Genomic DNA, 27,761 nt, shown 5'->3' with positions numbered 1-27,761 from the left:
AAAAATTTTGTTTACTAAACTGCACATGATTATCATTTCATTATCTGTTACAGGGGCTTTTTCTGCATTTCTCCATGACATACTGCTTATAAGAAGATGCAGAGCATTGTGTTTCTCAGTTTTTTCTTTTTTCACTAATTTGTAGTTTAAATAAGACATTCATAATTCAGTCTGAATATTTACAAAAGTAGTTTACTGTAGAAGATCAGATTTTAACTTCCAAAATTACAGGTGATGGTAATAATAACAATATAGTAATAAAGCCCAGAAGTAATTCACAGCAGTAAGTAATTTACATAAATCAGACCTCAGCTGAATCACTTACTAAGTTTGTACAGAAAAAGCTTAAGATTCTAAGAGAAAAGGTACATGGACACAAAGAGAATGCAACAGGTGAAAGCACAGAATGATGTTAGGCTTGTTGGATGAACATTTTGAGACAAGTGATGCTTCAAGATGCAGTTTTGCCCTGTTGTGTCTGGGGGATCTGTTCTGCTGTGTCACAGTGCCTTCTGTCTCTTTTGCAGCACCTTTATTTGTGCAGCTATGTAGGAAAACACACTAGAAATTGAAAACTAATTTGGTCATATCAGTTCCCTACCCAACAGAAACAGTAAAGAAGCATCTGGGAGAGGAAGGAAGGAGGAAATTTTACTAATGACAGTATTGGCATGTGTCGGGGTTTGACAAATTCAAACTAAGGTAGTCTGAAAATGAGGACTTTCAGTATGGAATTTGAATAATGATTTTTTTTTATGCTTTCTTTTACAGACACTTTACAAAACTCAGGTTAAGGAACTGAAAGAGGAAATTGATGAAAGGAATAAAGAAACACAAAGAAAAATGCAGGAATTGCAAAATGAAAAGTATGCCCATTATGTTTCTCACATACACCTAAATTTTTCCTTGTAATACTGTCTCACTCATGTATACTTTGAATCAGATCTAAGATGTTTTAATTCCTTTAGAAAAAGGCCTCGAAAGTGTTCCATAACACCTTGTAAGTGGCAAATACATAGGATGTTAACTATACTGACTCACAAAGCCAAATATGGTTATTCATATTTGCTTTGGATATTATCATGTCTGTAAGAAGAATAATGACTTCTCTGAAAATTTACTAAGATTTCAAAAATTTTGAAAAACATTCCATTTTTGGTTATCATCTCACCAGCTTTTAAAATTTGATTGTATTATCCTGATAATTACTTAATATATTTCTATAGTCAGTAAAATAATTTGAGAAAAAGGTAACCAAGTCTTTGAAATTTAGTATATTTCTGATTACAGCTAAAGTAGTTATTATTAACAACCATTAATTGTGATGTACTATTTTCTAAGCTATCAAATAAGAAAAAAAAATTTAAGCTTGTTTTTCCAGTTTCTTAATTTATTTTATGTTCTGAAGAAGGAGACTGTGGCCTTACGCATCAAGTACAGTTTCTTCTAAAGTCTGTGTCTCTTGTTCTGCTTGAGGATCAACATTGGAAAGCAGTCTGAAGGGCAAAGGTTATGTACAGTGTTCATTTTGTACAGCAGTTTGGTAGGCTAAGAAAGGGAGAAAGAAAAGATGTTGTGCTAATAAATATGGTGTAGGAGGAAAATATATTTGTCTCTGCAAGTTGTTCATGAGTGGTAACCAACATAAAGAAATGGGGAGGGAGGAGAAGGTAGGCAAGACTTCCCTTATTCTCCTTGTGGTTATTTATTTTCTTCTTTTTATAGATGCTTTGTATTCTATTCCCTCTCTATTTTCTGCAATCTTATGTTCATCCTAAACGTTTCTCACTTGGATATAACTATGGGAATTATGATAATGCGCAAATGTGGATTAAGTATCTTTTGTTGGACCATTCTGTACATATAATTTAGTTTTATTTTCTGTTCCTCGAAGACAGGAGAATCCATATTGGTGTTTCATGGATGATTGAAATGTTAATGCAAATCACAGTAAGCTTGCTGCTGTAGCTTGTGTGGACCATCAAAAGACACTAGTGTACAGAATGCAGTTTTGTAGCTCTTGCTTTTCTTAAGAAACTAAGATAATTACCATTAGCTGAGTGGTATAATTTGGGTTGGATAGTTTTCCTGAAGATTTGGAATGTTTTGCATAGGGAAAGGAAATCTTAATGTCCTTTTTACAGAGAAACACTTGCTGCCCAGTTGGATTTAGCTGAAACCAAAGCTGAGTCGGAACGGTTGGCACGGGCACTCGCTGAAGAACAGTATTATGAACTGAATCAGGAGAGTAAAAAAGCTGCATCAAGGCACAGACAAGAATTGACTGATAAGGACATCATCATAAGAAGGGTAAATTAACTGTTATACCTGTATACATCTCTTCTGGCTGGAAACCAAAATTCATGGTTTTAATTAATCAAGTCCTGTTGTGATCGTAAGTGATAACTAATTAAGTATTTTAAGTTTTGGGCTCACTTGGAACCTTTACATTTCATCATGTCACAAAATTCACAATTTTGTTGAATTCACATTCACATGATGAATGTGAATTCATCAAAGCAAAATTATTAATCTGAGGTGAAGCCAGAATGAAAGTCAAGTGAATGTCTATAATTCAGTTATTAAGCCTTTTGTATTTACTTCTTGTCATTGCCAAGTGTATTATTTAAATCTTGTAAATTTGTAGAGCTGTGTATTAGAGACTCTTATTGCAAAGTAACTTAGTCTTTAAACAAAAAGCCTCTTGAGAGTCTCAAGTTTCATAACCCAAACCCCAAAATGTAATTTTTGAAGACGCTTTATAGCATAGCTATTGGATGTTAATATGAGCTTGATAAATGTCTTTAACTGAAAAGTCTCAAACAGCAAGCCATATGTAGCATAGTTATTTTATCATTGTTTTTTCCCATTTAGCATCAGCTGTGCATGTATTCTTAAAAATTCTGGGGGTGTAAAGTTCCAGATGTAACTGAGCTTGGCTCAGTTGCTCAAAGCTTTCTGTTAATGCTTCTGTGGATATTCCATCTCTGTGAAAAGATAGTGCAAATAGTGTTTATTTCATGAATTTGCTTTTTTAAACTTGAGATTTACAGAATACCATTATTTCTTAAGCAGCATTTAGAAGACTATGTCTGTGGCATCAAAGGAATACCCTCTTGCCAATATATTTTTGGTTTCAAGTTTCTGATAATTTTGTCTGACAGCTTCATACAGAATTATTTGTATAGGCTTCAAACAAAACCTTTATTTAGGAATACAATTATGTCTGGTTTTTCACATTTTTCACATGTTAAGTGATCCTGGCTGTGGCAGTGAAACATATTCAAAGTTGTTGAGGTTTTTAGGTTTTTCCTTTCCAACTTTTTTTCTTTTTTTTTTTTTTTTGCAAGCTCTGTACATATTTACCTATGTCTACTTTGTCTTAATCCAAATTCAGTTTTGTTTTTATCCTGATTTTCATGATTTATGCAGTAAATTGCATAAATATGCATATTTTCATGATTAGCAGTAAATGCCTTGTATCTACTCTAAATTTAATGCTGGAGTTCTAGCATCTGTCAGCTACTTTTTTGTCTGGATTCACGGTATCAGGCCTCTACTCACTAGTTTTTCCAAAGTACAACACATTAAAGTTGCCACATTCCATAACTGACAATCTAACTCTGCTTAAGTTGATTTTTGTTTCCATACAACAGTGTTGTCAGTTCTGCAGTGATAATTTTTGTATCTGGGACAGGTGTATTTTGAGCCCTCTGGTAAATCAAAACAGCACAAGAATAGTAGCATTTTTTACAAGTTCACATAGGCAGAAGGTGTTCTAAGTTGTTATAGAATTAAGGGTATTTAAAATAATAGTATTATAGATAGTTTTAGAATTTATGTCAAATTCTTTATTCTAAAATGTGTTTCTTTTCATGTAGCTGGAAGAAACTAATAACACTTTAACCAAAGATGTTGATTTAATAACAAAGGAAAATACAGAAATCAGTGAAAAATTTAAGAAACAAGAGGAAGGTATGTCATATTTGGAGTTTTAATTTATCTGTTCTGAAGCATGCCTGAATCTGAAGCATATGTGAAGAAATGGGAAATGGAAGAAGACATTGCTATTTATCTTCCATATTATTTTGGGCTTGATGTTGGCTTTAGTATTTCAGCTTTGTACCTTTCTGATATATCCTTCTGGTCATTTTCTGTCATTGCAGTGGTGTTAAACTGGTAATTTTTGTCTTTGTAAATTGTATTTTGCTCAAAAAGGGAAGCAACAGGAAAACAGAATGGAAAAAAAAGCACTTATAGAAGTAATTAAGTGTTAAAATAATTACCTTGTACTAAAATACCTCAAAATTGAATATTATTTTAACAGATTACAGAATGAAAAAAGAGGAGGAAATCAGTAATATTAGAATGCAATATGAGAAGAGCATAAGCACTGAAAGAACTCTGAAGACACAGGTACAACTTTGTATGCAATTTAATAGCAATTATTACTTTGCATTAACTGAAGTATTTCAGGTTTTTTGCCTTTGTGAACTAACTCTTAGTTCCTTTGAAATCAAGTTTATATTCACCATTATGTACAATGTGCATTGTTAAATTTACATTTGAAAGAACAAGTTTTGATGCTGTATACTTTTCAGTATTACTTCAGTTCTGAGTAAGGGCCATTTCTGTTGGTGAAGGGATTTTTTTTTTATCAGATCCTGTAACTAGAGGAACTGAGAAGTTTTTTATGAAACATGCTGTATATGTAATTTTTCTTACTAGTTCTCCTTTTTGTTAACAGGCTGTCAACAAACTGGCTGAGATAATGAATCGGAAAGATTTTAAAATAGACAGAAAGAAAGCTAACATGCAAGATTTGAGGAAGAAGGAGAAGGAAAACCGAAAGCTCCAATTAGAACTTAATCAAGAAAAAGAGAAATTCAATCAGATGGTTGTGAAATACCAGAAAGAGCTTAATGAAATGCAAGCGGTAAAATAATTTAATTTTTTAATCATTCTGTGGAATATATATACATGCACATATATATATACATATATATGTGTGTATGTATAGATATATATATATATATATATAGATGTAGATATAGATATGAGTTTTCTTTTCAAAATACTTGGCTGCCATGTTTTTGGTAACACAGTAACTATGTGTGTGTATATATAAATACAGCAACTAGCAGAAGAATCTACGTACAGGAATGAGCTCCAGATGCAGCTGGATAGTAAAGAGAGTGACATAGAACAACTACGAAGGAAAATCATGGACCTCCAGCAAGGAATGGATTCTACCAGTGTTGCCAGTCTTCCGACAGATGAAACAGATGGAAATCTTTCAGGTATGAGAAAAGCAGATTTGAACCACTTGGCTGTGTTGCATACACATAGTTCTGGAAGGTATTGTTTCAAACAATTACTTGTTATTGCTTCTTAAAGTCCTCTGGCTCTCTACTTCTGTATCACATCTCCACTTCCTTTCTTTCTTTGTTTCTTTTTTTCTGTTTTCATACCTAGGTTGCTTATATTTAAGACTTAATTTTTTCTCACATCACACTTCCCACTGTATGGCTTGGTATTAGCATTGTTTATATGCACTTTTGAGGAAGGAGTATCTTTACATCTCTTGTTTTTCAAATACAGTGATTACAATGTGCAGTATTTGGTGAATAGAAGACCAAACACTTCCAGACAACACTTCCACAACATCATGATTATATTTTATATCTTGAATGCAAAATTGTCTTGATCTTATCTCTTCTTATTCAGTCATGTAGCACCTCTGTGACAACTGGCAGTAATTGCTGTTGTGAAAAATAATTGGAGGAATTTCCATAATAAATTTATGGTTGTATGGTACTCTGATTTAGCAGATGAAAATAAGAACATGTAATACAGCATAGCCAGCCATTTCCATGTATCAGTACCAGACACTGTACTTTGAGACCCACTGTTAGACTGGTTAGTTATTTACCTGTCCCCTTCCCCAGAGTTTGAAAAGTGTAATCAGTTAGTACTTCCACATGATCCACTTCTGTATCTCTCAATACAGGAAAAAAAAATAGTGTAATCAGGTGTGCTTGACAATTTCTGTACATCATAGCTAGGTATATATTTTTTCTATATGCTTAAGTAATTTTTAGAATTCATTGTGAAATTTTTAATATAATTTTGATAAGTCTGAATATCATTGTAGAAAAATATTTTTAGACATACAAAACCAGAATAATATTTTGGGTATTTTATGACTTCAGTGGATGAGTAGTCAGATAAAAGTACATAGAATAATTTTAGATGTGTCTTTTCCTGTTAATGCACTTCATGCTGCTCAATTGCCACATTCTAGAGTTTTTCCAGGAGTCTTAGAGTGATTGAAATTTCAGGTAGGTTATCAGTCTTAGTACATGTTTTGATGTAGTTACTCCTTTCTGTGTCTATTTATGTTTCCTATCTCCCCCTAGTTATTTTTAGACTTTTATTTTTAGTTGATACTGTAATGAGTTTCATTTTAGAATAGATTCTTGTTCAGATAATAGTATAGTCTTTTTCTCCACAACTTCCATTTTGTTCAAGAAGCCTTTGCATTCTGGAGTTTGATCTTGTAAATTGTCATCTTGTAAAGATTTTTTCTTTTGACAACATCTTCAAGGCAAACTCCCATTGGAAATTCTTAGAATTTTTAGATTGGTTAAGGAACATTTTTTTCTTAGCTGTCACCTGCTAGGAATTCCTTCTGGTATTTCTGAAGTATCAGTACTTCTCAGGAATTTTTCTCATAGATTCTCATTTTCAGTGTATTCCATTTAACAGGGATAAAAAGGAAATCAGAGGGATTTTGGTTATTAAAGTGGATTTTTTTTCTCCCCTCAAATTACGAATTGGAATCAAGCCTTATTGTTTCTAAGTGTCTTGTAATTGAAGAAGATTGTAGCTCATAATTTTAGTAGAAAATTTCTGAACTCTCTTCAGTTGAGAGCTTTAGGGTTTTTTCCTACAGCAAAACAGACCACATTTATTCTACTCAAAAGAGTAGTTTTGAACTTCCTCACTTCCCTTCTCAGCCATTTTCATTTGATGGCTGTTGTGTATTACATGGAAAACATAAATGCTTCCATCTGGCCATAGATACCTTCCCTATTTTTTTCTTAAGGGCAGTAGTGTGTCAGTATGAACCCATTGTGTTCCAGATCTTGGATGGACTGTAGGAAAAACCTCTTTCTTTGTCTGCCTCAATAAGGAAGGTTATTTTCTGTTTTACCTCAGGAGATGTGTGCAGTCAGGCTTTTGGCTGCATAATCTATTGCTTCCATTTTGGGGCAGAAGTTTCAGTCTGTACAAGATCTTTTCAAGTCAGCTGGTAATTCCCATTGTTAATTAGAACATGACAGTTCTGGTGTTCTTGGGTGAGGTGTCTACTTGTTAGCCCTCAACTATTTCTTTTTTGCTAGCTTTTCAATTCTCGTCTCTTTTTCGCCCTTTTTTCTACATGTGCCTCTGATTTTTACTACAGTTGTCCTGCTGGTTTGATACAGGTAGGACCTCTAATACATATTATTAGGACTTATCTAGATTTAGATCATGTCCCTACATGCTGCTTTGGTTTTGGTTTTGGTTTTTTTGACTGAGTTTCTGGGTTGATCAGGATCTGAATAAGAAGCAGTTTGGTAATTAAAGGAGATTAAGTGACATTAGTGTAGTCAAATTTCACACACTTGTTAAAGAGCTAAGCAGAGGGTGAAAATGGAGTGCAGTAGCATTATAAAGATAACAAAGAACCCAGCCAGACTTCAGAATAGAAATAGCCCGTGCCACAGAAAGAGGAAATTATCCAGCACATAGGTTTTTTCCTGCCAACCAGGTAATTAGTGTACAAACCAGAAGGTGACATATTACAGCAACTCATTTGCTACAGTTTTGTTGCATGATGTTGATTGTCTTCAACTGTGTGCCAAGTTCCCATCACTCCCACAGCTGAAACATGGCCATTCCTTCAGAGCACCTTGAATAGCATCTTGTTTTCAAGGGCTGGATGTGATGAGTGGTCAATAGCTGGTGCACCAGTTCTAAAGGCAAAGACTCTATTAAAAATTTTTTTAGCAAATAAATGATTGAATTTTACAATAAGTAATTATAGTATGATTTATTCATTTCCCTGTCAAAATAAAAACATCACCAGGGAAAAAAATAAAGATACAAAATAATAGAAGTACATATAAAAGAATGATTCCACAGTCATGATTCTGGCAATGGGCAGTTTTTGGTTTAACTGAGAAAAATTTTTATACTTATAAAATTTTAAGGAAAAAAAAATCTCTATTTAGAAATAGACACAGAGAAATCACATGGTAACACACTTTACAGCTGCATTTCTCTTGGAGCTGTTTTCTGTCTGCCATTGGCTTAAATATTCCCTCCAATTTTGGTAGCTGCTAGGACAACTTATACTCTCCCAAGGTGGGGATTGGCCCCTTTACAAAATCCAGGCTATTCTCAGGCTCTTGCTCACTTACATGGGAAAGATTATGTGGATGAAATTTTTTCCTTGTATTCAATTCTAGGCATGTTTTGTAACTCTCACTCCTGATTATTGATTCAGATAGCAACTCATATCTCAGTTGGTGTCCCCAGTGTTAACAGAGTCCTTGCTGAAACAACTGAGATATTTGCTTTTAAATTATGCCTTTGGAATGATTCTTCCTCCTGGCTGGACTTTGGGAGTCTTTATACTTGCATGATTGTAAACAGAATTCTTTTTTGCCAAGACAGAACACAATCAGGAGCAGAACATGAGGGTTTTTCTCCTAATTGTTACAGGGCACTTAACCTGTTGTGAATTGCTCCTTTTCATCTGATTGGCAAGATCATTTAAGCAATTGAGCTGCCCTACAGGTTTAGCTGCAGCACATAATATTTTACAGCATATGTTTTCATGTTTTGCACAAAGATAGGATGGAATAATAAATGTGTGGGGCACTTAAGCAGCAGTTTTATATAAGACTTCCTGAAGCAGCCTGAATAAATCTGAATAAACCCCAAAGAGAGATCCAGTCAGAAATCCTTGGTGCAATCCACATGAAATTATAGTAGGACAGGCTGCAAAAGGAAAAATCCAAATTGGAAGAATGGAAAGAATTAGCAAGATAGTATCTACAGGTTTTTGGTTGCTGTGGAAGACTCTTAGGAGTAGGAATTCTTGAGCATTGGAAAGAGATGCTCTGCTGTTCCTGAAAGCACCCATATTACTTAGCTCCAGAGCAACAAAAAATCTCATAAACACATATAGTTATGGTTGTCTTGTGTGATTTTATTGAAGTCTTACTGTTAGCACTCCTATCATACTGAATCCCTATGAATCCTGGTAGTCTGGATGCTAGCAATGAAGATGTTTGGAATAGAAATCTAAATTTAAAATATATTCAGAGAAAGCTACAAGATCTGTAGCCTTTATGGAATTCTTTCTTCATATCCTATTCAGATCCAGCTAACCAGATATTTTTGAGGTCTATCTTAGACTTTCTGGATTGCAAATATGAGGTATCAATTCTGGTGTTTTTTCCAAAATACAGGGGAGTTGTCAGGCAATAGTTTCGAGCCTATTTTTAAAGACAGGAATGGAAGATTCTTCTTTTAAGTCTAGATAGCCCATATTTTCTTAATTACTTAATCAGAACACTCATAAATATTAGTCTTCTGGATCAAATATTTGTGAAATGGCCAGATGAGCATTTGCAGTTATGCTAAGTCTGTCAAGAGAAATGAAAATGCACTATAAATATTACTTGAGAAGAACCTTTGTGGTGAGGTTGGAATGAAGGAGCTCATCTACCCTTTCAAGAGTACATTTGGTTCCAGACAAATTTTAGCTTTGTTGAAAAGATGGTTAGAAACTGTTACTTTCAACTGCAAGATGTTATTCACAGCTCAGAAATCATCTCTTATTAAAATAGAATTTGCTCCCTAAAATAGATTTGTTGTAGACAGAAAAGAATGTCGACAGATTCATTTGAAATACCTCATTTACTTCCTACTTCTTATGAAATTGTTTCCAGAACATGCTGAAGTAGAAGGAAACCTAGAAAAACTTATACTGTGCCTATAAGCATCTTGTAAAATTCATCATCATTGGATCTTTCCAGATTTTCATATGCCACTATTTCAACAGAAGCTTTCTTTTCTTTTTTTAACAAGTCATCCTTCCTATATTCCTTTTGAACGACAGTTTTCCATACTTTGTTTTTTTTTAGCAATTCATCACTTTGTTTTGCAATGAAAACCTGAGTTCTAGGATGTTTCTATAATTTCTAAAAATGGAAGAATCTTCTCTTAATGTAAAAATTAATCAAAGTATTCAAAACAAGGTAAACATATCTGTGAGGCCTGTAGACATGAAGGAAATAGGTTTTCTTTTCCAAAGGTACTGAATATCAATAACTGGGGAGAGTCTGGGATAGCAGAGGGGGTAGGGTTGGGGGGTGTGGGGCCCCTTACCCCCCAGTCCCCACAGTTGTTATGCAGATGTGAGAAGGGAGGGAGGTACAAATTTCCTTCATTTTTCTGGGAAGTTTTCTTACAGGAAGGAGTTCTGCTAACATGCTTTTATTACAGTTGATATCAGTAGTTCAGTGGTCCTCTAGCATTTTGAAGCTATTCTCTGTGGAGAAATGATGGGAAATGATTCCATATGCCTCAGTGTAGTCCATTTCTAAATACTGCCTGCTGTAAGGCTAATGTGGGAAGGGCTTTTACATGCCTAATTGTAATGCCTTGCTAGGCTGTCAGTCCCATTGTAATTCTATATAGCTAAGCATATGGACAGTAACTTTCATACATTTGAATGCATTTCAGAACTTGCTGGGGTACACCTCACATAGAGTAATTCCTGAAGGACAAAAGGAACCAGTTGCTCCTCAGGACATAAATAGTTGTGGAGAATGTTTCAGAAAATTTTAACTTAAATTTTTTGAAGTTTTCAGTGCTACTATTACCTTGCTTCATAATTTTAAATTTTAGAAGCCACTCTCAGTTAGCTGGAAGGGTTTTCTAAATCAACAGTCCAGATTAGTCAGATTGCTGATTTTCCTGTGGCCCTTTTTTGTATCATGCTAAATTATTTCAGTAGTTTAATGGTGGGAAAATAGGGTACTACATTTCTCTTTGGATAATTTTTCACTGAAAATTTGAGTAAAACACTTGTCTCTTATTCTTTATATCTAGTTGATTCTTCCTGCATTCCTTATTTAATTATCTCCTATGCTTATCTTCTGTGAGTAATGGGACACCCATGTAGCTTTGCTTGCTCTTGTGCTCTCTCTCCTTTTTTTGTTTCCTGTGGAAAATGTGGATCTGATTTATTTTACTTCCTGCATCTTCCTGCTGAGTATTTTCATACAGCCCCTCTGAATGTTAAATTATGTTTACATTGAAAATCTCCTAATTTAAACTGTAATATATTTTCAAAGCAAAGTCTTTCCTGCCTGGCTCTTTGCAAACTATTTACATACAGTGTTAGATGTTGGCATCAAGGAAAACAGCTTTACTTTTATTGTGCAGTAACTGTGTAATCAGATGTTGGCTTGTGATGAAGCATGAATTAAATGCTTATATCTTCATTTTATTTAGCTGTGCTTTTTATTCTGCATTGCTGAATAGGTAATTGCCCATTACTGCATGTAGTACATCTTCCTTTCTAGTAGTAGTTTGCTTTTATGCTATTCTGCTTTATTATTATAAATACACAAAATTATTAAATATGCATTTCTTAAAACCAGAATCAAGACTTGAAGGTTGGCTTTCAGTACCAAACAAAGGAAATATAAGGCGGCATGGCTGGAAGAAACAGGTACAGATGCCTTTTTTTCTTTCTTCCTCAGTTTCCTTGGAAAAGTTTCTAGGCATGTGGTGAATTGGTTTTACAACTTGTATTTAAGAAACAAACAAAATAATTAAGAGTAATTTAGTGTATGTACATTATTGAAGAAAAAAAACCCCAAGAAAATTCAAGTTCAGTATGAAACCTTTAGTAATGACATTGTGCAAATTTACAAGAGGGGAGGAACTGCTTTAGAGTGAGCATCTTGGAACCATTAAAAATCACGTTTCTTCTTTGAGTAAGCATCTTTATAATTCTGTTACTGAAAAAGAACCTCTTTGTGCAACTTGGCAGCACAGAGTAGGGATTACCACACTTAAATGTTCTGAAGGTCATGGAAGAGTGCATCACACTCTAACTTGCTACATACGATTTCCAAGGATGTTTCTGTCTCCCTTACCTTTAAAATTATAGGTTTCTCTTAAAAATAACTGATTTACTCTCAGAAATGGGATCTCTGTGACAGAATTCCCATTCCAAGCAAAGCAATCTTGTTGTGCCTCTGCAAAGGTTATGATCTGTTTTATTTGAAGCTTCCAATATTCAAATTGAGATACTTAGAACCAGTTTCTGATTATCTTTTCTGGCTTTTCAGTTCCACCCCTTTTATCATCTTTTAGAACAACTAAATACAAAAGTGAACACGGTCTCTAGAATTTTTTTCAATTTTAAAAGCTAATTGTATTAAACAGTGTCTTTTCCTTCATCTTCTTTATATTCAAAGACTGCAACTGGGATCTACTGAGTTATTAATCACACTTTTGAAGTAACTTTCTAATTCTTGTTGAAAGGTATTTCTTAAATGCTTCTATTTATATTCACATTCTACAACAGATGGAAATGATTCCTATAAAATTTAAAGGAGAAGGGATTCATTCCTGTCAGAGAAGCACTTGAGGGTTTGTATTGAGTCTTTAGCTGCTGTGCTCCTTCTTTGAAGTACTGCTATTTTCAGTGGGCTTCCATGGCCTTCTTTATACACTCCAAGTGTTGGAGTTCCAGACCTGCCTATTTTTACATCAATATCAGACCTTGGTGATTTGTCTGTAAGTTAAACCCACCACCTATTCTGGCTTGCTGGGAGTGAGTGATAAGTTCTGCCCTATTTCAACTAATGGCCAGTCACCTTCCCCCCCACCCCTTTGAGTAAGGGAGGAACAAAAGCAGAATTAATGGCTTAACAGTTTACTAAAAGCACAAAGCAAGACTAAGACAAGCACAATAAAACCAGCAATATTAATAGCAAAAGTATACAGAAAGAGAAGGTGCTTTTTCCCACAAAAAAGGTGTTCACCACCAGGAACAAAACCAAATGGCAAATGCTTCCTGTAGATCTGTTTGATTGCTAAGCCTGCTTGAGTCCTCTTGTTATAGAATTGACAGTGCCTGGCAAAAATCAGGTAGCTTTGTTCTGTTTTGGATTATGTAAAATACTGTGTCATTTTCTGTCAGAATGCTTCTAAGTACCCTTCTGTGGTTGTTTTGTAAAAATGGAGATTATTTTTGCTTTCTCTGAGAAATGAAATTTTAAACTCCTGATAAATGCAGCTTCTCCAGTGAAAGACTATCAGAATTTCTTCAGGCATGCCCAGTATAGGCATATTTACTTGCCTCAAGATATTTTAGGCAGTTAATCCATTCCTTTCCAACACTTCCATAGTTTGAATGTGCTCACACTTTGGAGGAATTTGAGCTGCAGATGGATGGCTCAGTCATGAAATAAATTGTACTGATAAGGTTCCTTAACTAGCTGAGGCTCATATCAGTGAGACACAGTAGTGAGGGACTGTGTTCACTCACATGTGCATTCTGTTGCCTGAACTGAACTGCACTTGTTTCAGCTGCTCTTGTAGCTGAAATAAGCTGGCAGGTGGTCAGCCTCCTCAGGTGCTTCTCTTCCTAATTCTCCTGCAGTTTCAGTTTTGTGAAAGTGAGAGGTATATGCAACCTCAAATATAGGCATGCCCAGATTAAATTAAAGGAAAAGCAAAATTATATTACGAGTGTAATTGGATTGATGCCTGAGTTGTTACAACTTGAGCTGCTGCATTTCTGTCTCAAATGTCAGTAGTACTGATGTTTTTGCCCGGTGCTCTTTGACTTATTTAGCTTAAGTTAGAAGGGGGTGAGTGTGGAAAACTTACTTGAGAATAAACACTTGTTACACCTAAAGCTAGCACTGAAATGGATTACCCTTATTTTTATCTGGAGCTTCATTTCATCCCCAGTGAAGGTGATAAAATATCCTTCAAAAACCATTGTGGAACAGAACTGCTGTCAGAATATTTTTTTATATGTTCACAACAGGATATTGACGCTGTTGTACATAACTTTTTTTTGTGAGGTTAAGTTGTTCTTTCACCAAGGCTTATCTATAGTGTGATAATTGAATTCCTTTACAGCCAGAATTTGCATTTGTGATAGTTGTCATCTGAAGGGCTTGCTCTTATCTCTTAAAGGCGAAGGTGCACACTTCAAAGATGAAAAAGGCATTAGTTTTTATTGGAGTGGATAAAGGAATTGAAGTACAGTCTTTTTCTTCAATGGGAAAAATCACAAGAGGTTCACACTTAGTACTTACTCAAGCTGAACAGGCTTTCTATTAAGGAATTGTGACAAAATGCCCTTTCATGGCTTTTTTTAGATGCATTTCAGTAATTGAGAGTTAGAACTGTAGCTCACACCTTGCACAGCACATTTTATAAATGCTATTGTATAAACTTAAGGTGACTTTCATACTCAGGTTTTGAGGTCAGCTTCAAGTGCTATGTAAAATGAGGTTGAAACCTCCCTTTGTAGAAGGAGTAGACATTTATTCAAATTACCATCCAGTTACCTGCCAGTACTTGGATTCAAGATGAACTATTGGTGCATTCACTCTCATGCTTTTCTGTCCTTCTGGGTTATATTTTATGTGAATCTGGAGATCAGTGTAGACAGAGCTGCCAGTTTCCCTCCTTTTAATCCTCCTTAGTATCTTATATCTTACAGTTCCTTCCAGGACATTTCAAACTGCAGGGGAGGGAACAGCCACAGCTGTCACTGAGCTTATGCTTCTGGAGAGTTCCAGCAAAGATGTTAGACTAGCAACTCCCAGTGAAGAGCAGCAGGCAGTGAATTCCAGTCTTGAACTTACTGGGACGGGCTTAGGTTAGAGGTGTTTGTTCTTCACTATCTCAGTGTATTCATGGGTACCAGACCTCTGTTTCTGCTGATTCATTTGGGCTCTTTATTTTACCAGTCCATTAAATTGGGGGTGTAGGAAATAGCAGGAGCCATGGGACTCTGTTTTAGCCTACAAGCAGTTTGGTGTGAAGTACTAGTGAGTCCTGCAGTCCTCTAGTCCTAGAACTAGAGAAGTTTTTGACAACATTATCTATAAGTGATAACTTTTCCTTCATATCACTCAGTGATACAGTAAATTTCCTAGTGGCCTGCCAGTAGCAGCTGAAATTTGTGAGTTTGTGTACAGATGGACTTGCAGAGTCATCACAGGCATTTTAGAGTGATCCAGGGACAACACAGTCACTGCAGCTGTAGCACTGCACAGCTGTCTGTAATGTAGCTGCCTTCAGGATGATTTGAGTATCTGCTGATATTAATTTGAAGCCTTTCATTTACTCTGGCTTTTTATGTGCATGTGGGAGTATATTAGGATAAATAATTGCTTTTTAAAATGTGATTTCAGCTGTTTTACCCTTTCTTTCCACAGTATGTGGTGGTGAGCAGTAAAAAGATACTGTTCTACAATGATGAAAAAGACAAGGACCAGTCTAATCCATCAATGGTACTAGATATAGAGTAAGTAAAGTCATTGTTAGTTTTGGATACAAATTGACAAAAGAGTGTTGTGTGTGAAATAGCAGATAGCAAATCCAGAATCTTGGAATAAAAATTCCATAAATAATTTTTAATATCCCATACTAGTTGGAAAATGTCTGTCTGTATTTTAGTGTACCATTAACAGAACTTTTACAGTACTTGCTCTTTGTCCTATGATTGCTATAAGTTGGATAAAAAGAGAAAGGATCGTTGCTGTTCTAGTCCAAAGCATTTCTAATTTTTCCAGCTGTTTTCTGTTTAAAGTGGTAAAATATATTAATTGTGGTTCCCTTACATTGGTTATACATGAGGAAAGTTGTATCAAATATCACTGAAGCCCCTCACTGGTACATGACTTTGATGTTTTAACAGCTGATTGACATTATGGGATCTTACAGAATGGTAATTGAAAAAAGTTTTAGAATTCATGAATAGATGTATCAGGGGCTACAGTGGTCTGGAAGGACTCTCAAACTCAGGAAGTGTTTCAGCTGCCAATTGCTCATAACCAGGAAAAGAGTTATTTTTTTCTTAGAACTGTTTCGTACTGTGTTTTCATAAACATCTGCTATAGCCACTGTTGAAAACAGGATCTTGGGAGAGGTGAACTGAGAGTCTTGACTCACATGATGTTTGTTCCAATTTAAATAGTTTTTTCAACAGCTGGTGCCCCAGATTTCCTTTTGTGATGTTTTGGCATAGATTGTTCATCAACGTGATTTAGTAAAAAAAACTACTGGATAGTATTGTACTTAATATGGTTACTTTCATCCAGGTTTTCACAAATTTTTTCTAGCAATAATGTTAGCCTTCCTAGTGTTTTGAGGAAGTATTTTAATGCCTTTATCTTAAGTAAATTTACTGTGATGGATCTTGAATCCATTGTAAGATAACCCTCTTTCCATGCTGTGAAGTATTTTGATCTTATGTGGGTAGACAAAATCTGTATGGTTTATGAATTAGTTCCCAAAATCATATTGCAGTGTTGAAGTAGGTCGTGTTGCTTGCATAATTTCTGAGAACTTCAAAGCAGTTTGATAATTGTTCTGAACCATACATAACTTTTTAGCATTTTCTGATTCATGTTTCTTCTAATCTAGTAAGCTGTTTCATGTCCGGCCTGTAACTCAAGGAGATGTATATAGAGCTGAAACTGAAGAAATTCCTAAAATATTCCAGGTAAAAAGATAGATATTCTCCTGTCTATTTAACTCCCTTGAAAAAGTGGTGGCTTCTTTGAAGAGGATATAAAAGTATTTAGTGCTTGAACAGTAACACAGCAGTGTTCTTTTTCAGATTCTCTATGCTAATGAGGGGGAATGCAGGAAGGATTTGGAGGTAGAACCAGTACAGCCGGCAGAGAAGACAAATTTTCTAAATCACAAAGGCCATGAATTTATTCCCACGTTATACCACTTCCCAGCCAACTGTGAGGCCTGTGCCAAACCTCTCTGGCATGTCTTTAAGCCCCCTGCTGCCCTAGAATGTCGAAGATGCCATGTGAAGTGCCACAGAGACCACTTGGATAAAAAGGAGGAATTAATTGCACCATGCAAAGGTATACTCATGGTTTTTTTCTGTTCTGTATTCTCCATGTGGTTAAGCCAAACCTGCTGAACTACTGGAGGTGAATAAAAGCACATCAGTTTAAATTTAAACTTAAAACTGAAGTTCCATGATTTTAGATGTGGAAGTTGCTATTAAAGCAATAGGCTGTTACAGTGTTTATGAACAGGCAGTTGTGGCAAACCTCTGTAGGGAGGTCTGTGGTATACCTGATGGAGCTCTGCTGAGGGCCCTGAGAGCACAAGGTTCCCTAGAGGTTTGTGCCCAAGTACTGGGCAGCTCCTTGGTGCCCTCACCATTCCCTCTGCACTTATACCTGACCCATACTAGGGACAATTGCAGACATCAGCAAGCTCTGCTGAGATGCTGAGACCTTGCAGAGTGTTCTTCAGCCACCTCATAGACTGGAGGAAAAGTTTCTCCTCTGTGCTGCTGTGAAGTGGAGCATTCAGGGTTATGTACTGTGGAACTTGGCCATAAGGCACACACACAGCTTCCCAGCTTATTAAAATTGTAATTAGTGTAAGTTTCTCATTTCTCAAATGTTCATGTTAGACTCAAGAATCTTAATGCAGAATGACAAATCGTGAAAAACATTATGTTCATAATCCTCCCTGCTGTTTGTTGTCTTCCAAAAATATATAAACAAATCCAATACAAGAATGTATATAGATGCCATTGTTCCTTCCAGTGGCACAGTTGGTGTGTCATAACTGTTACTTTGATAAGGAGCCTGGGTTTTCACTGAATCATCTTCCTCCTTTTTCCTTGTAGTGAGTTATGATGTAACTTCAGCAAGAGATATGCTCTTGTTGGCATCCTGTCAAGATGAACAGAAGAAGTGGGTGACACATTTAGTAAAGAAGATCCCTAAGACACCACCATCTTCTTTTGTTCGTGCTTCTCCTAGAACTTTGTCTACGAGATCCTCAGCAAACCAGTCATTCCGAAAAGTTGTTAAAAATACTTCTGGAAAAACTAGGTGAGAAACAAGCTACAAAAACTACAGAATTTCTTAGCTAAACCCCCCTCAGTTTATAAATCCTATTCCATGTGAAATTGTGAAATAACTCCATAGTTATGGCTGCTAAAGTGCTGATCTAAATCTTTGCTCAAATCTCAAAGGAAGGAGCAGAATTCTCCTGTTATGGTAAATTTATCAGCTCTTCACATTTGGAAAGGTACCATGGAAGTGGTACCTGGCCTGCCAGTGTATGGGAGAGAGCTGCTTGCATTTTTTTTCCTGTTTAAAAGCAAGGCTCAGTGGATATGGCAGTAATGGTATTTAGCAGCAAGGGTGGTCCACAGTCATCCCATCCATGGATTGACTCAGAGCTTGTGTATGCTAGAAGTCTTCTGCAAATGGGGCTAAAATGAGAAACTTATAGATTCTGTCTGTTGTTAGGCCAATTCTTCTGTTGTGAGGCCAGTTAAGTATTAATTCCGTTCTTCCTCTCTGCTTACCCATTCCCAGTTGTCTTCTGTGCCAGCAGTTGGTTTTGTAAACTGTTTGTGACCTTATGCATTAACCAGGACATGATGTAAAATACACTTTTATAATGCTTAGGTTGCTGTAATCTGATTTTAATCTTTATTAGCTTCCTGATACAGTGTGTGTGTTTTTTTCTCCCCAAATAACCAAATGAATTGACAGTATGGAGTAGAAACTAGTGTCTCAGTAAGGAAAGAGTCTTCCCAGATTGGCAGGGCTACCAAACATTCCTGGCATGAAATGCAATGAAAGCAGACCTTTATTATATGTTATGCCCCATGTCTCCTTATATTATTATATAAGGAGACATGGAGTGTATCATGAAACATCCTCCTTGGAGGGAACAGATGAGAAAAAATATGAAAGACAAAAGGGGCATTGATTTTCTTGTCCTCAAGACTTCTATCCTAAAACATAAGTGATGATAGAATAGTTTGGGTGGGAAGGGACCTTAAAGATCATCTAGTTCCAACCCACTCTGCCAGGGTGGATCAGGTTGCTCAGGGCCCCATCCAGCCTGGCCTTGAACATTCCTAGGGATCATAATTTTGAGATCATAATATATTCAATGAAGGCCTTCAAGATAATCCCATACTTCCTTATTTCACATTTGGATATTTAGAGTTGTAGACCTTCTCTCCCAAAATCTCTTTGAATTGCATTCTGAGTATGCTCTCCATTTTATCCTTGCAAGGTCCTCTGGTAGCTGTAATAACCAGCTTTCATACATACTCTTTTGGGAGAAAAATCAATTTTCTTAAATCAATTAATTGATTATTTTTCACTCTGTCTTAAAAGAAGTGCTGGATTGGAGTTGCCTTTAGCAAGAATAAGTCTGCAGCTAATCTGCTATAGAAGGAACAGATTCGGATAATGAAAGTTTACAGTAACTCTTAAAGGAATGGGTATGTTTGGGGACATCACATACCCAGACTATTGCTGTTATTAATCCTGTTAGCATTGTCCTGTTGAGAGTGCTACAGAATCACAGAAATGCACAAGTAGGGAATGGAACTTCTTTAAAAAATGAGAAACCCCATTATTAAAGCTGTGTTTTTAAGATCCTAAAGATACAATGAGTCTAATAGCTCACCAGCACCAGAAGGAGGACAGCTGCACATTCCTGAGCTTTATCTTGTGTCAGTTCATGCTTCACAGATTACCAGAGTGAGCTGATCTATTTTTCAGCAGAAAATTAATCCAGGAATGTTTTGCCTAAAGGAAAGCCAAAAAACCCAAAGCATGACAACAAAAGCAATCCAACCCTAACTCCACAAAAGAAAAGCTTGTGATTTTTTGTTGGGTTCAGAAGTTACAGAGGTCTGGGGGAGAGCCTCAAGAACGAAAGGAGAAAGGATGATGGTGATGGTCTTGCACAAGTGGATGTCAGGTCAGATCAGCTGTTCCAAATAGTGCAGCCTTGTGAATTTTCCAGCTGCCCTGGTGTACAACCTCTGCTCACACCTTTCTCCCATCACCCAAGGAGATCTTCCAAGTTCTTAGGAAGAAATAAAGCTCTTAGGTTTTCTGTTAGTTCAGAAGTTAATACCTGCATGGGATCTTACCTCTTTACCTTCTTGAATTTATCTGGCAAGCTGTGACATGAATCAAACTGTTAACATTTACATTACTCTTCTAGACTGACCCCAAATCCATCAGTGAACTTGATGACATAACTGATGTCTTCCTTCTTGATGATATCAAATACTGACAGAGCTTCTAGAACATGTAATTAATTACAAGAAACTCTGTTTTAATGCTGCATATTGTAGTCACTGTGGAGAAAGAGTCCTATTGAGCATAAGCCATTTAGAGAGGCACAGCACTTGAGCAGCAGAGGTGCTGGGTATGTGTGTGCTCCTGCCTGTTGTGGTGCATGGAGATGTCTGCAGGAGGCAGGTGGGGCCCTTGGAGGAGCTCCCTGGGTGTCTTTGTGACGCTCTGTCCCCATCAGACTGCTGGCACTGGGTTGACTGGAGTGCAGTGGGGCCTGCATGGCACCTGCAGAGCAATGAGAGCCAACAATGAAAAGATCCAGAGTTCCACTGAGCAAAGAAGCATTAGAAAAAGGCCAGGCTGGAACTCTTCATTCTGGCAGTTACACTGGGGACATTTTTGTGGTTTTCTCAGACAAACTTTTTGTGAGTTGTATCTGTGAACTAGACAAGTACTGCTCTGATGGACTGTGCCCAGCCTGTGCCCATACCACTTCATATTCTGTCCTGTGTGTTTAAAAAGAAGAGGTGATGGATGTATTTTAGGAAAATTCACTTCTAATGTACCAATATTTAAATTTGGCTTATTAAATAAATTCAAAGTGTAGCTTATATACTGAACAGTTAACTTGTAGCTCAGCACAGTAGCTGAGCTCATTTGGCAGCCTGTTGCTACCTAAAGGGGAGGATTTTCCCTCTCTGTCTTCTTTTCCTTCTTTTCTGTCCTTGGATCCTAGATAAGTATTCAAAATTATCCATTTTGGACCCTTCCACGAAGGTACACAATTCAGTTTCCTGACTGTCAAAAAAATGTAGACTAATTGTGCCAAGCTAGCAAGTAGATCGGTGCACTGAGAAGTGCAGTGATGGCCAAAGCTGAGGACAGGTAAGTTGGAGGATGCTCTGCTGGGGTCAGGGAGGTGATAAAGCAGAGGAACACCAGGCTTTTTTCCTCTCAGGAGACAGTCAGTTATTGGATCAGCCTCTATGGACTCATGCATCCTGCAGTTCTCCTCCTCCCTCACCACTTTACCTAGGTGTGGGAATAAGAGAAGCAGTTATGATTTTTTATGGGATATACATACCTGGGTTTTACTGAGTTTCTGAAAATTGTTCTCTTGTCAGACAGTATAGCAGAACTTGCCCTCGGTGATGGAGTCCTACCATGTAAGCAGGCATTAACTGTTTTGTTGAATGGATACAGACTTGAACACATGCTTGAAGACCTTTCAGTACATTTGATTCAGGGTCTGACCCACCTTTCTTTGCAGTCAGGAGGCAGTGCTTCCTTGACTTCATGGAGAGGTGTCTCAGACCCATTGAAAGGAGCTTTGCATATAAAAGTTCATCCTAAGTTCTATTCCTCGTTTTAAGAACTTATCACTAATGAAGTGAATCAGAACTTCATGATGAGCTTGCTGGCATTTGCAGTACTGCTTCAAGATCAGAACCTACACTGTATAGCTTCCAGTCTGCTGATTTATTCACACTGTATTAGCACAGCTGAGATCTTTTGTTTTAATACAGTTGGACTTGGGCACTTAGTCAATTTAATGCATGTTTGAAGAGGAAACAACCAACCAGCAAAATTCCTGTGCATCAGATGAGCTCTGCAACTGCATGTGCGTGCTCTTAACCTAGAGAGCCTTTTCTTGTCCTGCAAGTGAAAGAGGGTCACCTTGCATTTGCCATGAATACACCCATGATTGTTGACTCTTAATTGCTTACTTGTAAAGCTGCAGTAATACTATCATCTGTCTGATCTCTGTGTTTGCTTAATGTTGTTTGAAACTGAGAACAGTTTGTGGAAGATGATGTAGGTTATGATAGTATTGTACCTTGTCAATTGAAAAAAAAATTCTGTTAAAATCAAGTATTTTCTTCACTGAGGCTCTTGGCAAACATGCACTAGTGTTACATTGCTAATTTTTATATTTGTTATTAATTGTCTGTTTTCTTTTTTGTTCCAGCTAACCACATGTACAGTGCTTAATGGAACCTCATGGGATGCAGTCAGAGAAACAGGGCTTTTTTTAACCACACAGAGCAGTGCAGACGGGCTGTTGTTCCTTTCAACATAACTATCACAGGCTTCAGGGTTAAGATTGCTATTACTGTCTCCTCCTTGCTTTGGCACAAAAGCACGCTGAGGGTGTTTAATTGCGGGTTTGCCTCAAGGTAGATTAGATTAATTATTACTATGTAATGCAAGTTAAAGCAAATAAAGCTTAGCTAGGTATATAAAAAAGGTGCTGCCTTTTGGATTTTTTCAAAAAAGCCTGTCAGTCACAATGAAACGCAGCCAACTTTCTTCGTACCAGTGAAAGAAAAAGACTGTTGACCCTGTGAAGGGGATATTTATGTCAAGATGAGCATATGAAACGGAATAGAAGAGGAAGGTTTCTCAGTGAGAAGGACTGCAATTGCTTTCAAGACTCTTAAGTTGTGCTCTTGAAGACTGCAGAACTAGCTTAAAATGAAGCCTTATCACTTGAACTTCAGTGCCTTCACTGCAGAGTTCTTTACAGCCTTAATGCTAACCACCCACTATGGAATGGATCAAAGTGTTAAATATTTTGCATTATGCTTTACAAAATACTGATGCAGCAGGTTTGTAAAGGGGGGAAAACAAGCAATTGCCTTTAATCTATGCATTTTTGCCAAGCCATACCGAATTATTTTATTGTTAGAGGCATTAGAAACTAACAGTAAAAAGAACCACCGAGTTTGGAAGCATATTTTGGGGTACATCATTTCTATTACTGTATAATGTATTGCCTTACAATTTTAAGTGATAACGTACATTAAGTTAACATACATTTAAGAATTATATGCACTGTTTGAACTGTAAATTATTCTTAGAACACTTTTACTTGGTTTTACATTGTTCTTTTAGTGCCTTAATTTGAGATAATTGTATTATTGCCATGTCGATAAATGTAGAAACCTAAAACTAAACAAAAGAAACCTCTAAAAAGCTATTGCATATCAGTAGTTTTTACTGAACTTTAATTGGTTGAAGTATTGTAGATGCTAGATACATTTCTAAATTAAGTACAATCTTTGAGTGAGAATTCCTCTTACAAAGAAAGACTGATTCTTGTTCATAAGCCAAGAGATGAGTAGGCAATGCAGGAAAAAAAAAAGACAAAAAAGCTCTGGGTGAAATTCAGGAATTTCAGTAAATGCTGTCAGACTCTTGCTTTGTAGCAGGAATACATTCATGGTATGGGCAGTATGGTTTTATTTTATTTTATTTCTTAACCAAATACCTCCTCAATAATTTATATGGCTTTGCAGTTGTGTATTAAATAAGAAGCACTGGAAAACTGATTCGTCCTTAGGACGATTTGCATGTTTCAAGTGGTATTGAAAGCCGCACTGATGGATATGTAATAATAAACATATCTGTTATTAATATGGTAATGACTCTGTGCTCATTTAATGAGAAATAAAGTAATTTATGGAAAGACCCATTTGAAAATGACTGGCATGGTGTTTTCTCCTGACTGCAGCTTATACATCTTTCTAAGCATTCAGACATTGCAACAGTTTCCAAGTACAAGGTGCATTTGCATCATAATGCCCAGGGCATTCTGGAAGGTTTTGTTTTTTTCTTTTACTATTCCTCATGAATAAGTAAATACCATATTAAATGTTTTAATTTCCTTATTCTCATGGCCTGCTGTAGTAGCCTAATTTGTATTTATTATTCAACCACCACCCTGAGCTGGCCTTGTCATTGCTTCATCCTTCATGATGCAGGTTTGGAGTTTCAGAAATTCCACTTATTTGTGGGAGGGAACACGGATCAAAAGACAGGGCAGTTTTTGTTGGTGGGGGTTTTGGGATTAGGCTTGTTTGGGCTTTTTTGGAACAGCCATGTACATCCCATGAAGATAGCTGTCCATAAATCTCCCTGGGGAATCCACCAAGGCCTGCAGAACAATAGAGCAGTAAGGCCAAATTACATGTGAATCATTGTACGTCCTTTGAAGGTCACAGAGCGGGGAAGTACAGATAAATAGAAGCCATTGATGTAACTTCAGCAAGTTCCTCTGTGTTGAGCTTGCTGTATCTGAAATGTCAGCAATATCAAAGCTGTGGCTGGAGCACACTGAACACAGCCTTCCAGATCACCAGTCACATTGACAGTGAGCTTGTCAAGCAATATAAGGGATAACTGGGACCTGCTTTAATCTCCTGTCACATACTGGGGAGGGAAAAATATAGTTAGATGATCAAACATATCTTACTTAAATATGTATATTATAATAGGAAATTTGGAGCAGCTGGAAAGGCCTGTGGTCTCTCCAGACTCAGATTAGGTTGTGGATTGCTTTTCTACTTTCCTTTATGTGTAACTGGCTACCTCTGCAGGCTCAAAACCTTTTGCTTGAGTAATTTATTAATAAATAGTAGTATCATGTAACTTCGTATTTCATGAATCTGAAAAATAGCATAAGCCTTGTTATGAATAACTAGTGACTAGTGAGAAGAGGGTTTGTGGAAAAATGGTTTTTGCTCTACAGACTGGCACCTACTGTCATTTCCAGTGTTTTAGTAATGCTGAAGTTCTGCAGTTTTTTTTTTTTTTAATGCTGATTTTGTTTGAGAAAACAGCAGCAGACATAATGAAGTGTAAAATTACATTGACTTGTGTGTCTGGGATAAATTGCAACTAAAATGCTGTAATAATAAAGTCTAGACGTGCAAATTACAGTTTGTGTGTTCTGGTACACTGATGTTGGCACTTGTTTACTGTAAGCAAGGTGCCTATCTACAGGAATAGCTACACTTTGAATAAAAAAAGCAGCCAAATGTCTCTACTGTTAGGAAATGTGATGCTTACAATCTCAACTGAAAGTCATCAAGATAGCTGAAACATGTAAGCTGTGAAGAGCCAGCATAAATCACCATGACTGCCTTTATGCTGGTGAAGCTGTAATTTTACAAGCTGCTTGAGAAATCAAAAAGTTCAGATTCTTACATGATTATTTTTGTTGCTGTTGTTGATTTGCCTTCACCTTTTAATTTTTTTATGACTGTATTAGGTTCACTGACATTAGCAGAATGCAAAAAATCTGATTCTCTCTTCAAGCCTCCCTATTCCTGCTGAAGGCAACAGGAAAGGAAATAAAGAGTAGCTAACTGTAGCTAAACAGCCTGGTAATAAAAAAATAGGGCCTCCTCCACAGGTGGGATTTTCCTACAGTAGCCACTGAGGCTGTAGCCAGAAGCAAACTGGGAATTATGCAGCAAGAGGAGGGGGTAGCAGCTGAGCTTCCCTCTGAGCTTGTGAACTCTGCTGGGATTTTTCTAATGTATTTTAAAAAATGCAGGTAGAGTTTCGTTCTTGTTCCTTCCCCTGGATGTACACTTGTGACTCAGAATGTAAAACGTTTGAAAACTGCTGAAATGGAAGATGTAACACAAAAATGGAAGGGGGGGGTGGTGTTGGTACTCTAAACATCTCCTGGATTGCTACATTTTCTTTGCTGAAGATACACAGAAGATACACTGGAGTGTGGCTGCCTCATCCCCATAGGTGTTCAAGGCCAGGTTGGATGGGGCCCTGGGCAACACGATCTAGTAAATGGCATCCCTGCCCATGGTCCCTTCCAACCCAGACCATTCTGTGGTAGACAGGTTCCCAAGAAGATGATGCTCCCCACAGAAAACAAAACATACGTTAATAAATGCACCTGTCAATACATTGAATGAGGGTAACTCATCTTCAGAGAAACAAGAAATGCAAATGCAGTATTTTAAGTCCTGAGTGTCTGTTATTTGAAGTGAATCTTTGTTCTGTCCCAGGCATCACACAAGTGCCTAAAGCATCTGTGACCCCTTGACCCCTTGTCAAGGGGTTTGGTTTCCTTCCCCACACCTCCTGCTGGATGGCAGCACCTGCTTGTACTGTCTGAGGGTTCACCTACCACTTGTGCTCCTTGGAACTGGGCCACGGGAGCTTCCACAGCATAAAAAACCTTTTCTAAACAGATCTGGACTTGCTCTGAGCCATCCTCCAGCACTCATAAATCCTGCCAGGCCTGTTGGCCGACGTGCACTACAGTGCTGATGACACAGCCCCAGCTTTTGGATCCAAGCTGGCCTGTATCCAACCAGCTCAGGATGGGAAGGAGCCCTGCTCAGATGGCCCTGTCACAGGCCACAGGGACACAGCCAGGGCAAGCACTTCTGGTGTCCCCCCCCCCCAAGGTTGCCCTAGGGCCTGCCTTGAAAAGATGCATTTAATAATGTTCAACCCAATCTTTTACCATTTGAATGCCATCAGGTTCATATTTATACATCAGGCTGTACTCTTTGTCTCTTGATGTCAACACTCCTTATGTGAGTTTGTGTAAGATTCAGGAGAACCAGTGTCTATTGATCCCCTTCTTAAGGAAGAAGGCACACGGCTGTTACTGCAGGAAGGTGCCTACACAGTCTGAGAGGAAAAAAGATGGAGACAACGGTTCTTCACCTTGCAGAGGTCAGGATGGTTTTTCCTGCTGATACAAATCCAGTTTCTTCTCCTTCAGCACAGCACCCTCTAGTGCCTTTCCCAAATTCTGGAAATGCATGGTCTGTGACCGCCTGAGTCCTGATCAGCTAAGGGTTTCCCTCAAGGGAAGGATTCAGTGCAGCTTCAGACTCCAGAGCATTCCACTTCCATTGAGCTGGCAGGAGTAAACGTGACTCTATGTATGTCACTTTGGTATCAAGAGCAAAACATTCGACTGGAGTTATCCCACATGTAAATTCACAGGCAGGCAGCTGGGATCTGCTCTCTCTTGAATAGGTGGTCTGCAGGATCTCACCCTAGAATTGGACCAAATCTTTTCTAGAAAGCTTCTTTCAGCAGGTCCAAGTAACAAAAGATTCATCACTTTTGCTGGTCAATTTTAACAATTAAATCGCTTTAGTAATGGTAAACTCCATCTTTATTCAAGATCCAGCATAACCCAGCAAAATCTCAGCATAACACCTTCTGAAGCTTCTCTGTGAAATGTAATCCTTGCTCCCCCAAACCTCCTTGTCCCATCTAGGAGCCTACACTGAACAAGAAAATCAACTTTTGCTCTTCTTCTCCATGATAAACTGAAAAGACAGAAATTTCTAAATCTTTCATGTTAAGGCTTACGTTCAAACCCTGGATTACTTTTATGGCCATTTTATATTTCATTCTTCAACTGTTTCAAACTGAAAATCACATTTGGGGGACAGCAAGAAAAAGATCCTTCTTGTTGAGGATATCAACTCTGGCAAAAGTATGGCCAGAAGTGCACATGCCAACAACCAGACATTGGTATAAGCTGTGGCAGAAGCTCTTCAC

The 27,761-nt window shown here is 37.2% G+C and overlaps 1 protein-coding gene across 3 annotated transcripts in view; it reads left to right on the top strand.

Moving 5' to 3' along the window:
- Positions 1-23,906, top strand: part of ROCK1 (Rho associated coiled-coil containing protein kinase 1) — an 83,135-nt gene extending 59,229 nt beyond the window's left edge. For 2 of the 3 annotated variants that reach the window (XM_054636004.2, XM_077184760.1), the window contains 12 exons: positions 772-866; positions 2,145-2,310; positions 3,882-3,975; positions 4,328-4,416; positions 4,748-4,936; positions 5,135-5,300; positions 11,727-11,797; positions 15,540-15,628; positions 16,750-16,828; positions 16,946-17,207; positions 17,990-18,197; positions 22,393-23,906. In XM_054636004.2, coding sequence (XP_054491979.1) covers positions 772-866; positions 2,145-2,310; positions 3,882-3,975; positions 4,328-4,416; positions 4,748-4,936; positions 5,135-5,300; positions 11,727-11,797; positions 15,540-15,628; positions 16,750-16,828; positions 16,946-17,207; positions 17,990-18,197; positions 22,393-22,396 — 1,512 coding nt within the window. In that variant the 3' untranslated portion in view covers positions 22,397-23,906. Of the gene's footprint in view, positions 1-771; positions 867-2,144; positions 2,311-3,881; positions 3,976-4,327; positions 4,417-4,747; positions 4,937-5,134; positions 5,301-11,172; positions 11,222-11,726; positions 11,798-15,539; positions 15,629-16,749; positions 16,829-16,945; positions 17,208-17,989; positions 18,198-22,392 lie in introns of those variants that run through there. The other variant, XR_013183936.1, reaches the window with a different exon arrangement.
- Positions 23,907-27,761: the final 3,855 nt, after the last annotated feature.

This window comes from Agelaius phoeniceus, chromosome 1, assembly GCF_051311805.1.
Source record: "Agelaius phoeniceus isolate bAgePho1 chromosome 1, bAgePho1.hap1, whole genome shotgun sequence".
In the NCBI taxonomy this organism is placed as follows: Eukaryota; Metazoa; Chordata; class Aves; order Passeriformes; family Icteridae; genus Agelaius; species Agelaius phoeniceus.
This window is presented reverse-complemented; position numbering and strand designations above follow the sequence as displayed.